Genomic DNA, 13,496 nt, shown 5'->3' on the forward strand with positions numbered 1-13,496 from the left:
TCTTAAATTTTAACAAATATCACAACCCCTTCGATCGAAGCTACAATAGTTACCACTAAAACAATATTTGTGACAAATTTGAACAATTAAAATAAAATAAATAGAATCCTGAATCACATAGAGTTGCATGGAAATATTTAAGCAACATAAAAGGTTCACACATGCAAATGCAGTTAAGAATTCCCCCCCCCCCTCTCTTTTTTGTTCCTTCAAATGAAGTTTGCAACAGTCGCAACAGATGTTACTTGCGCGGCAGGAAAGACACTGGCCGTCGACAGCGTGTGTTATCGATAGGCGAACGCGATAACTGTGTTAACAGTCGGCCTGCCGTTCGCAACGAACACGTGGCGAGCAAACGAACGCCCGTTGTTACGGATAGCATTGCTGTTATACCGTTAACCATGCAGTACCGTTCATGAAGTTTGCTGTCCAGGCAGGCGTGTTCAGATTTCCCATTAGAGCATTCTTGGGAAAAAAAAAAGAAAAAACAGAAAAAACAGCAAATTTTCATTCTTTAAACGACGATTCTTGGTATTTAAAATAAGAATGACGTGGCTTGAGACCGTTTATCTGTTTTGACAATTCACGATATCATTTTGTCACGTCAAAGTGGGATCAGAATTATCGAATTTGAAAAGATATTGATTATTGTATTAGGTCAGTGTACTTTTACTAAAAAAATTGCAAAAGGACATAGGTAGCAAAGGGACATTTTTTGAGTAGAGAATCTTGTGGTATTTGTTTACTTTTAATGAAAACTTCGATTTTTGTGTCGAGGTAGTATCGAGATCGACGGTGCTTTATTTCGCGCGCGAAATGCGAGCTGACAATTTACGAGCAAGAGGATGTAGTAAAAAAGACGCTGCTATAAACGTGTGACGAGTATCGGTGACGCCATCACCGTTTTCCTTGAGAACAGCCTCGGCTACAATGCACCGGGGGAACAATCGGTCTCGTACTTTCGTCGTAAACGTTATTGCACAGGATCGTTTATCTTCGAAACGTGGGGTTTCCTTGTAGCCTGATTTATTCGTGGGAATCTTCGATGAAAGCTGAATTCTGATGGCCACGGATCCAGCGACTAGTTTCTCTAACTCTCTTTGGTGGGGGCCTCCTTGAATGGGGATGAAGTCTACTTTATAACGAGGGAATAGCGTCCATTATACTTTTAATTAAATAATGTATTTTTTCTTCTATTTTATTCTACTTTGATGTGCCTTATTCCATTTTATTCGGCCCTATTTTTTCAATTCTATTTTCCTATTTTCTTCCATTCTATTTTATTATTTTCTTCCATTCTATTTTACTATTCTCTTCAATTCTATTTTACTATTCTCTCCAATTCTATTTTACTATTTTCTTCCATTCTATTCTACTATTTTCTACAATTTCATTTTACTCTGCTCCACTTTCTTCAACTCCATTCCACTCTCCACTATTCTATTCCACAACTACTCCACCCTATCATTCCCACCACCCTCTATTATACCCTATTGGAGTTCCTTCTAATCAAACATATCCCCCCCCCCCCCCCCCGAAATTCAGCTGATTTACACTGTTTTCCCCAATTCCCCTCAATCCCACACGCCTTCCACTCGCTTCTAAATTCAGTGTCGCGGCATAGTCGCGTCAAAGCCGCGCTATAGAAGCGTTTAGACAAATGTGTCGGTGACTCATCCGGGCTTTCGCAAGGCAACGTTAGAAAACTCGTAGAAAAGACAGGTTTGGCTCGATAACCACGCTCAAATGGCACAAAGAATATACAACGCTCCTGCCTAGAGTCAATTACTAACCACCTAAGTAGTTGCAGCTCATTTGCGTTCTTTGTATCGTCTCCAACATCCGTGTAATTCCATATATCGACGACAGAGACGCGGTTACTAACTTCACACCCACTCAAGTAGCGTGTAAAGTTCTTAAGAATTTATCAGCAAGGCAATAAGGAATTAGATCCAGCCTAGGTAGATCATACAACAGACTTGGAGTGCTGAAAAATCTAAAAAAAAAGTTCTAAAAATATTATGCCTTGCAGAGATATAACTATTCTATAACTCACTCAAGTGGTATGTAAAGTTCTTAACTTATCAGCAAGGCACTATGAAGCTAGTACCAAACCCAACACCCACTTAAGTAGCATGCAAAACAATATCCCTAAAAGTTCCACCCACCACAGACCCTACTCATCTAATCACCCTTCACCTCGGCTCCAAAAGTCCAAGTACTCAAGAATTTCACCAAACACTTTCCCATCCTCCCTAAATCTCTACTATTTCAACGAACACTCTTCGCATCAGGCCTCAGAGCCACACTCGCTCCTTTGAGCCCCGCGTCTTTGCCCCCACCGAATCTTACAATCCTCAGTGGCACCAGACTCAGTTGGCTGCCCCTTTTTTTAGCCTCGCTAAGTAATTACAACCAGGCAGTACTTTCGTGCGACACAGTCGTCTCGCCGTTTCCTTTTTCTCGCTTTCCGTGTATCTGGCACGTCAAACGGGAACGTATGCAGAAATCCACGGGGCTGCGTAATCTGCGCGACCAAACGAGTTCTTTCCTCCACTGACAGGCGCAACTAGCCACAATTAAAACCACCGTGTCCCCCTCTCGAAAGGAATGCCACAGGCCACTGGTTAACACTCCGTCGGCGCGTTTTCACGCCGAGGCTCTTGCAGTAGAATTTTCGCGGTTCTAATCGACTTGGAGGGCCGTTTTCAGTATATAATGTAGGGGAAGTTTCCTTAAGGGGAAATCCTATGGGCTAAAAACAATTTGAGAATTTTTTTTAAGAAACTGGCATTTCGATTCATCTGAAATTTGGACCATGTTTTCATGCACCCTTGAAGAAGTTGCAGTTTTTTTTATGAATTTTTAATAATAAATATAGATAAACTGCAGCTTTTTCAAAGATGCACCAAAACATGGTCCAAATATATCTGTGATATATGAAACGCGTACATCCTCCTATTATTAACGGATAAACTCCTGTACTTAAAACAATAAATATAAAAATAAAAAATTGATTGAATATATATTTAAAAAAAAAGAGGATAAATCAACGAAATTTATACAACTCTAATATAATACATACATAAATTTATTTTATCCATAAAAAGAATTGTTTATACTTCGGAAGAGAGTAACATCGCAGAGTCGACGTTGGGGGAATTGGTAAGGCGAGTCCCGTCGCCCGAGATTCTATTTTTCAATTACATAATAATTTATCAAATTAAAGAAATTAATAATTATTCTATGAATTTATCCTCTAGCTACTTCTAACAGTGGTGTCTCAGGCCGAATAAAAGTGGGCTGCCACGTGATTGGGCCCGACGACCGCAGTTTTCCAGCAGAACGACCGTGCGACGAAGCGTCTGGGTCGGCTGTTCGATTAGAAATCGGCTCGGTGGGTGGTGTCGTAGCTCGTTACAGGCCGAGCGGACTCGTTAAGAGGAGCAAAACCTAAGGAGAACCGTAGGAATCGTTCTCTGCTTTCTTGGCTCGCGTGTCCGTTTCTTATTAGCCTACATCGAACAAGGCGGCTTCGACTTCTTATTAGAGTGTGACGTATCGTCCAAGTGAACTTCAACGACGCTAATTCATCGCGTCTGACCGTGTCCTGGACGGGGAGCAATAGGGAAGGAGCTGGTGAACTCGTTCGAGTGTCGAATTCTGGCCCCTCGTGGAACATCTTCTGTAACGAATACCTTGTAAATTATAAGTGTCCACGGGGATTAATTCAGCTTCCAAACTTACTGGAATAGCTACAGGAAGATGAATAGAAGTACTTGTTGGATGGTGTAAGATTGCTTGCACGTTAGCATGCGGCTGAGGACTACAGAGGGCTGAATCAAATTAATATGGACCCCATTGGCGTGCCACATTAAACCATCTAACGAGAAGGTTAATCGAACTGACCGTCCATATATCTCCTGTGGGAATTGCAAGTGTGCTCGAAGCTCCACTCTGATTGAACACATTGGCTGATAGGACTCCTCGGCGATCAGAACTCGATTCGTCGATGATTCTCGAGTCAACACTGGCTTTAAGATCGTAGGGGGAGCCAGGATGTTTCTAGCTTCGCGATGTCGGAGACTTTCCTTAGTTTTCGACACAGTGCGTGGGCTCCTTCTGTTTTGGATTTTCCAATTTTGCTTTTTTCAATTCCGCCAGATTGATTTCCATACACTTCTAATTTCTTAATTCGGAGATGCGATCTTCGTTTACCAGAGTGAATCGTGTCTCGAGAAGGCGATGGAAGTTGATAGGTGTGACTCGAAATGGGTTAACCTTTGGCCAACCGCCATTAACCTCTTCTGCGATGTCTAGGCCGAGTGTTCATACACAGACCACCACCGGAGCTTTCTCCCGATGACTGACTTTTACTTTTGCCACGGGCATATCGAAGATGCCAGCTGTACACGCCGAGTGTAGGCTTGCAGCGAACGTGACTCGTACATATGTACTTCCTATTGTACGAGCGAACCTAGCAATGGCGAGTCTGCTAGGGAGAGACCGGTAGTTGGGACTTGTGGAGTATCGAGGGTTGGCGGAAAGTCGTGTTGAAATCTAGAAAAGGGGGAACGGTAGAAAAGGTAAATAAGAAAAATTGTATCGTTATTAGGAATGGGTATGGAAATTCTAATGAAAAAAATAACAGTAAATCTTAGGGGAGCGGTAGAAGAAATAAATAAAGAATATTGAAAAATGGAGAATTAACAGTAGAACTAAATAAGAAAAATCCTATTGTGATCAGGAATATTAAAAAATGAAGAATTAACGGTAGAACTTCAATAAATAAAAAAAAAATTGTATTGTGATTAGAAATATTAAATATAGAACTCAGCAGAATTCTAATGACCACCATTACTATAGAACCTGAAAAGTTCCAAAGGAAAATACCCACAGAGCAATTAAATCCCCCAAACTGAGCAGAATTCGATAAGAACTGGAGTCAGTTGCAAAATCACATTCGTCTCCATCGAAACGGAAGTCCCATTACGAAATCCCCATTATCTAACGATGCTCTCTGTTGAACAACGCATGTGTCCCAATGGGGCAATCCGTCGAAGCCCTTTAGCGAGTATCCTTATCTCCGTCATTAAACATGCGTGAAAGTGCAGCCAGTTAGTGGAACGCGATAATTTTTCCATCCACAGTTCAGTTGCCGGTTGACAGCGGCGACGCGCGCCGTGCCCGTCTAAAAATCCTAATCAACAGCCGAATATTTGGAAAAAAAGAAATCTATATCTGTTGCTGTTTAACGAACGTTCCGCCGATTTCGTTCCCAGATACGCGAAGTCTCTTCGCGCGCTGCCAATGAAAGATAAGAGAGGATTTCTCCTCCGTGAGATAATATAACAAACATTTGATCGGTGAAATCGAATTTACGAGCGCTCGCGAACGGCGGCTCCGAATACAGTGTCTGCTAAGAATTGGAATCTCATCAGCGAATAGGAAGGATTGCGAGGTACCTCGCACTTTAGCCACTGGTGAAAGCAAACTTCTGCAGTTGCATCGCAAATCTCCAGTATATAAATTCATCAGACTTCTAAACACAAGTACAGTACGAATTTCGCCCCAGTGTGTACCTCGGTTCATCAAACACGTTTCCGAGCTCTTATTATCCGAACCAGGGAGTCAGAGACTTATACGAACTCGTATCGTTGCACAGTATTAAGTATTAAGACCCCTCCTGTATAGAATTAATTATAGATTCAATTATTTTCACTGTTTTTAATTTGAAATACTTAGGAAATAAATTAGAATTTTTGTTAGAGTTCTTCGGTAAATTTGCAACGTTCTTCACAATTATTCGAGATTGTAGAAAAAGAGCGTTAAGGCTGTCGTTCCAATGTGCGGCCGGCGACGCGACGGTCCCACTAGTGCAAGGGAGAAACAGATACATACGTCTTCCTTGCAGTAGTGGGACAAATAGGTACCAAAACACCACAGGCCGTACTTATGTTTAATTTTTAATTTTAAACATAAAATATGTAAATAATTAAAATCAGGTACTCCAGCACGTGATGGAAGTTTCTTCTTTCTTGTCTTCTCATATGTATTTGTTTTTATCTCCTTTATCATTATTATTTGTTATTTATCACGTGGCAAGCACAATTTATGGATCTTACAAGAAAACAAGGCAGTTCACTGTAAAAAGAAAATAACCATAACACCTTAGTTGTTATTTTCGTAATGTCTACGTACAATTAGTGGTGCAATAAAGAATTATTATTATTATTATCTAAAGCTTCATGAATCTATTCTGTATAATGCAACCGAAGCTCCACTTTTATTTCCAAAGTATTTCACTGACCTCAAAAACACCAAATTATCGAAATTCACTGAAAGCTCCCCGAAACACAGAGAGCTGGGATCCCACCAGCGTAAGCTGACCTCCCGAACGCCGACAGAGCGATCCACGCGTTGAAGTCGCCGGTGGGAGGCCTACGCTCCACCTTTCGTTTGACTTTGACAGTTCCATTATGGTATCGAGGAGCTAACGGGGAACGCACACAGTACCGTGGCCGACGCTCTAGTGAATCGAGGTGCGCGAACGATATGTCGAGGTACTCTCCTCGTCCTTTCCTCCGTGTACACGATGATGGATATCGAGCTGCGCGGTACGTGGGCCCAACGTGGCTGATAACAATTTAGATTAGCAACAGTGTCACTGTGCGCTGCGCGTAGGAATTCGATCGATAGTTTGGCTCTTAATACATTCACTGCCATCATTTTTTCTAAAGGGTAATATTATACCCCTGCAATAATAAATACTTAGTAATAACAATAATTTCTAAAGTTCTGAAGTCTATTAACCAGTCTTCTTTCTGATGATGCACTTTTGAATAAATTTCAGTAAAATTTGTTTGGGAATCGCGTGCAAGTGAACGTGTTAAGCAGTGGGGGATGTTGGGTCTTTTTTTATCCACCCTAGTTGTTCAGTTATATGTGTTATTATTTAGTCAATTGTAGGATTGCTCGAAGGGGATTTTAAATCGCCAATGGAATTGTAGTTAACATGGACTCTAAATTTAATTTGTAGGAAAGATATTTAGGGTTGAAGGGTTAATCGATTTTGAGTGATCTTCTTTTGCTGATGGATGCTTTCTTTGTATAATTTGGGAGTTTTTGGTATTAGGAAGTGATGTGCGAAATAGGGTGATTGCTGATTCATCTTTTAAGCAGATGATTGGTATTGCAATTTTTTTTAGTTAATTTTTAATTCACTTTGGAATAAATAAATTCATCATTTCTGCCCATTTATAATTATAATAATTGAGTAGTCGATGAAATCCTCTCCTCGCCAAGGCCTGCCAGAGAAGAATAATTGGCATTTTTTCGTGGAATCGCGAAACGAACCGTTAAAGGGTCCGTCAGTCGTCTAAATTGTTCCATAGAGAGGGGCAAGCTGCTTTTTCGAGCAACGGTGCATGATTAACGATCAAAACGATGGATGGTTAACACTTTTAGCGGTCAGTGGTCTTTAATGGGAACAAGCAGCGCTTGTTCACCGTTTTAATAGCGAAATTATTAGCAGTTGTGCTTAATTTCTAGATGAAACTTCTACCATTAATCCTCTCAAGGAATTCAATTCAAGCTTTTCATTTCACTGCCTCGAGTCCCTCTTTTCAAACTAATTTTCTTTCATCGAAAATACATATGCGACTGGTGAGCACGCAAATGCATAATACAAGGTTGCTTTAAAAGCGTTTCTCGACTTTCTTCCAAGACATTTACTTAAGTAGGCGCGCGAGTCTCTTCTGAGAAACTTTTTACCGAGTCAGAAGAAGATAAGAGAAATATTTAAATAGAAGTGAAATCCCGCGGAATGCACGCTGAAAATGCAATCTCATCGTCGATAGTGGTTAAATTCAAATGAATCCAGATCTCGTTACCTCTGTTATCAGTAGCGATACGCATTAGTTGAATTTTCAATCGAGGAATTAGGATCCTCGTCGCCCGCAGCGACGATGAAATTATTTTTCATCGATCCCCGGCGCGGATACTCGGGCATCGGAGGCTCATCGTTATTCAGAAGCTTTTTCGTACGTGAGTCCTCGATACAGTCGCGCCAAACAGGAACAAACGGTATCCACTGACACGTTCTAGTTACACGAGCGTAAACTAATTACGAACGATTTTTCTTTTTCCTATAATCGTGTCAATGCCGATGGAAGAATTCTACTCCTTATTAGTAATACTCTACAAATTCTGGGCTCCAATACTAACATAATAATACTCAGTGGCGGATTTAACCAGGACCCCATTTTACTAAACTACCGCTTCATTTTCCTGAAACAAAAAATGGGCCCCTGAGAAGTTTGTCAGCTGGGCCTTTTTCCCTAAATCCGCCACTGATAATACTCTCCTAATATTCCAAGCGATATGAAAAATGGAAGCTTATGTCGGGTTCATGGATGAAAGGAGCTGAGCTCGCGTGAAGTCGAGGGTAAATAAGGACTTCGTCGACTTTGTTCGTGGTTTGGCCTCGCGCCACAGATATTCAACTACACGAGCTTCGGAAGTGTACAGTACGAAACTAACTAAACACAAAGGAAAACGAGTATTTCCCTAGGGAAATAAAAAAATTACCCCTCGACTTTAACTTCGTGGTTGATTTAACAGTGTAAAGTCTAATTAATTGGAAACTCATCGAACATTAAATTCACCGTAAATTTCACGAATTTTTATCGCTACAAGTGAAGCATTGCAGACATTGGAATCGTGGGAGAGAAAGAAATTAGTTGTTTCGGTATTTCTATTTTATTTCAAGTGTAATTGAGGTGAATGTAGCAGTGTGCTTGTAATTATAACGTACAACGAGAAGCACGGCGACTGTAATAATAAGGAGATCGCAATTATCGATGTGGCGAATGTAATCCGGTATCATAAGCGCAGACAGCTCGCGTAATTACCCGCGGGGATGCCTGCAGTGTTTAATTCGCCGGGCGATGCTTTTGCTCGCGATACGCGCGGTTTGCAAATTGCAATTAATTACAGGGAATCGTGTGCGACATTCTGCCACGGTTAATCGTTTCGGCACAAAGGCAGCGATAATGTATCACGAGAAAGCCAGTTGTGGGTCAACCGCTACTTAACTCGGGAAAATTCATTACAAACTTTATTTCTACTTTTTCCAATTGCAATATCAAAATACTCTGCTCGGAAAATTCTATCGTTGCTAATATTTAACTTTTCTTATCAAAGTAAGTAGATTTCAATGTTTTCGGTTTAGAAAATCAAACATTCTCGAAAAGTTATTGTGGATTATTATATAAAAAAAAAAATCGAAATTTCCCATTTCAAAATATCAGTCTCTCAATTTTGAAAAACGGTTCGAGGGTCTCGGCGTGAAAGGGTTAATTAGCGTCAATATTATCGCAACTAGGTCGAGCCACTCGAATTAAATTAATTTCCACTGGCGAATAGCAGAAGAGTTTTAGGTAATTTAATATCGAAGATTCCCCAGAGCGTGTCCAGCAAATTATGCAGAAATGGTCGAGGAAGGAGCAGCGAAGTGACTCGAGCAAATAAATGCTTCGTTTCCTCCATTCGACGTCCACCGTTACTAGAATGTCGCACGTGTTCAGCTGGATTCGCGCTCCCGAGCATATTAATCGATCGGCCATTAGAAAGTCGCGATCGCTTGTCAATTAACCGGAAACACCGAGTGAAAACGATTTCTGGCCTCGCTTATCCACATCGAGCTCTTAAATCGAGCTCGAAAAGCAAACGGAGTATCGCTAAAAATCGGATTAGCTGGTCTCGAATTTTTTTTTGAGAAATGAAAAGAAGTAGACTACATCGCCACAGCTTTCGAGTATTTGCATTTTATCATCCTCCCCCTCCTGCAAATGGAGCAAGCACAATAATTAAGTAGCTAATTAATAAATAAGTAGGTCCATTAGTTATAAATAAAATAGTTGCTAAGGGCTCAAAAAATCAGAAATTCGAAATAACAGTAGAGAAAACCGAAATTGCCAGACATTTCCACTCCAAATGGTTCCTCGGCATCTCGAGGAGCCGCGAAGCCACGTTTCAACCCTCTTCTACCCCCAAAATTCAGGTCTATTGGGTACCGAAATGTACCTCGGATAGTAAGACACCGCCAACGAACCAAAGAGTAGCGCTGTGATAAACGACGCTGGACGAATAGACTCTTGCCCGGTCACGATGAAAACGAGCCGCGTGGCCGCGAGTGAAACCAGCGAGAGCTCGTCCGGTGACAGTGATCGGTTCGACGGTAACCAGTGAAAGCGAGGCATGTTCACGATGATCGAGTCTAGGGGCGACAGAGTGCCCTCCGCCCAGGCCAAGCACCACTGCTACCAGGTGATAAGGACCACTAGGGTGCACCAGAGCTCGAGGAGCTCCAGGATGGTCACCGTGCAGGAGAAGGTCATCAGGTCGAGGCTGCAACTGGGCTACTCCACACCCACCAACTTCATCAATCGGTATCTACTTTTGCACCATCAGAAATTATTATTCCTCTTCGCTGCACAGGGAATATGGGAGGAGAGTTTATTTTCGTTTCAGTAGTGTTATGGAGCATAAAAAACTTAATACTCTTGTGCTCCAAATTTTCTTCTACAGTAGCGGACAAAAAGTTACCACTTTTTCGATCCACTCTACCTCTATTATTTTTTATCATCAACTCAAAACTGCAGCGTGTGCACAATATACATATTCTGATAGAGAATTCAAAACTGTATAAAACCCAGTTAAAGTTTAATTTATTTAATTAATAAACAAAAGCCCTACATAACATTAAACGCTGTTAAAAAGTTACCACCTTTAAAAAGTAATAAGAAAATCAAACTCGTATCGTTGCACAATTTTGCAATTCAATTGTAGCTGGGCTTTATACAGCTTCCAATTATCCATCAGAATATGTATATTAAACACATACCACAGTCCCAAGTTGAAGTTAAAAAATAACAAAAATAAAGCAAATCGAGAAAGTGGTAACTATTTTGTCCGCTACTGTATCTCGTAGTCTTGCAAAGTTTATTATATTACCTATTATACATAGTAGGTCTATTTTTATTACTTATAGTGTATAATATAGTTATAGTATAATACCTATACCACTTATATTATATTATATTATATTATATTATATTATATTATATTATATTATATTATTCTCGTATAACAGCCCCCGAAATTTATGATTTTTTTTTTAAATTATGGTTAATTTGTATTAAACCCTTTTGGGATATAAGGAGGCATCTTTAAACTTGTAGACCTTGTTTTTTATGTCGATCCTTCGTGTCGAAGAGGTGGACAAGATTCCACAATAATTAATAAATAATAATAATAAGGATCGACATATAAAAAATATTTTCTGCAACTTTAAAAATGCCTGCTTATATCTCAAAAAAGTTTAATCGAATATAACCAGCAGTTTTTCCCAAAAAAATCTTAAATATCAGTTACTTTTGGGTCTCTTTGGGACAAGAATCCCTCCTTAAGTATGCCAGAAAAAAGGAAAACACCGAATAACTTTGAGGGTTGATTTCGCCCCTTCGGAGTAAATTTCCGCGGAAAAGAAAAATCCTCCTTGCATAGGTATTTCAAAGTATTCTAAATTCACACAAGGTTTCGATTAATTTTTAAAAAATAATACCTTCATTTAAAGTAGAATTTTCAAGCTACTGAAATTCCCGAAAATACCCCTTTCGCTCTGTAAGAACAGAGCAAGTGGAGGGAATAGCACTCACCTTCTTTCGAAGCAGCACTTAATACACATTGCGCGAAGCTAACCCGCTCTGAAAATTCCCCAGAGGTGTTTGAAAGTCCCAATTCGACAAAAATATATATATATATATATATATATATATTGAGGAAGGGGACCCAGACCTTTATTTAATCAATTCATTAAAATTTGATTGTACCTACTGGAAAGGCCAAAGGAAGCATCGATTCTTTTCACTGTGCAGCAAGATGTTGGGGATTCACAGTTGCTCTTCGTAACAATATGTCCTAATTCTTAGCGACTTCCGTTGGGGTTACGTAAACAGCTTCCGGCTATTTTATGGAAATTCCTCATCCGAGGAACCCCTTTCAGGCCGGGCTGCGCGCCGTGGCTTATTTCGCGCTAATTATATGCACAAACCGGTGCAGGGGGGATCGTTGTCGGCGTGGATCGCGTTCCCACGCGCACCTCCGCGTAGATCTTCTCTGGAGGCGGCGAGGAAATGCCCGGGGAAATTTGTGCGTGCTCCTGGATTAACGGGGAAAGGTTCCGAAGCGTACAAGCTCATTCCCAATTCAAATTTCAAGTAGTAATCCTTGGAGACCATTCCGCGAGCTACCATTCTCCAGAAGCCTCCGCCAATCTCCATTTTCTTCCAGCGAACCCCGCAGTTTACGAAAGCCACCACTGGCGTCTAATATACGCTCGCCTATAGTCTGAACCAAGAATAGTGGGCCACTAGAACCTACTATTCCCTTCGCTACTCCAACAGAATAAAAAAGAAGCGCGCCATCTTTCAGAATAAACTTTGCATTTTTTAATTTACATACACTGTAATTTAATTTAAAAATTAATTCAGGGGCTCGGTGGAAAAGTGGTTCAAGTGCAGTTTTTCCTAAAAGTGAGGTTAGCAAAGGAAGCTATAGATAATATCTGCATTTATCCGTACACAAATTTTGCAAGGGGATTCTTTAAGCTCTAAAAAACAGTATTTGAAACAGGAAAAATGGTACAAATACACTTTTACATGTTCTGCATTTTCGACTGGCTTAAAATGAAACAATTTAAAAAAAAATCTTATAACTGAAATATCCAATAAAAAATCCTGAATGTTTCAGAAAGATTCATTAAGTAATTTGCCTTTAATTAATTTCCAAAGATACCTTTACTTTTCGGGTCATTACCTTGTTACGCCACTGTTTTGTTTACTAAATTTTTTTAATCTAAAATCGTCACTTTATGTAGGTGGCAATAATTTGATCAACCGCTGTAGATAAGTGGTTTCGACCCTCCTAGCATTTGTCCACGTGTTTCGAGAAAAGACTGGAAAGACGGCGGCTCGTTAGCTCGGATCGCGCGGAAGAGGCCGCGACACGGTGTCTCGAATTCATTAAAGGAATTATTAAACCGTGCTCCATTACGGCCGCCGGCCGTTTCCCCAGTCCCGACTAATTATCATCGAGCAATTAACAACCGTTGATTGCCGTTAACGGTGCGCGAGCGCGAGCGCGAGCCTACGTGTGGTGGATTCGATCCCCGTGCTGCGTGAAATAATTCCCTGCTGGCTGCTGGCACGCGAGGCCCTCGAGCGCGAACGGGGAAAAGCTGTGAAAACGGAGCATCTGCTATGTGCCGATTTCTATCTCTTCCAGGGAAGCAACACTGTTGTCGCGGCGATTAAAGAGGGAACGCAGGAACATCGTGGAAAATAGATGTTGGTTTCTCATTTTCCTAGTTTTTCCAGGGGAAAGAAAAATTGAGGAAAAATAGTGTTGGATGGTTTTCTCCTCTCTGCTTTCGT

General features: G+C 40.7%; 1 protein-coding gene across 9 annotated transcripts in view; it reads left to right on the plus strand.

The window, feature by feature from the left end:
• The window catches only part of Siz (Brefeldin-resistant Arf-GEF family protein schizo), a 61,037-nt gene that overhangs the window by 33,055 nt on the left and 14,486 nt on the right, over window positions 1–13,496 (plus strand). The window contains exon 2 of one of the 9 annotated variants that reach the window (XM_076826001.1): window positions 10,064–10,451. The exons of the other annotated variants lie outside the window; for them this stretch is intronic. Within the exon in view, the coding sequence (XP_076682116.1) occupies window positions 10,261–10,451 (191 nt within the window). The 5' untranslated portion in view covers window positions 10,064–10,260. The remainder of the gene's footprint in view (window positions 1–10,063; window positions 10,452–13,496) is intronic. 9 annotated transcript variants of the gene reach the window in all.

Source organism: Andrena cerasifolii, chromosome 13 (genome assembly GCF_050908995.1).
Source record: "Andrena cerasifolii isolate SP2316 chromosome 13, iyAndCera1_principal, whole genome shotgun sequence".
Classification (NCBI taxonomy): domain Eukaryota; kingdom Metazoa; phylum Arthropoda; class Insecta; order Hymenoptera; family Andrenidae; genus Andrena; species Andrena cerasifolii.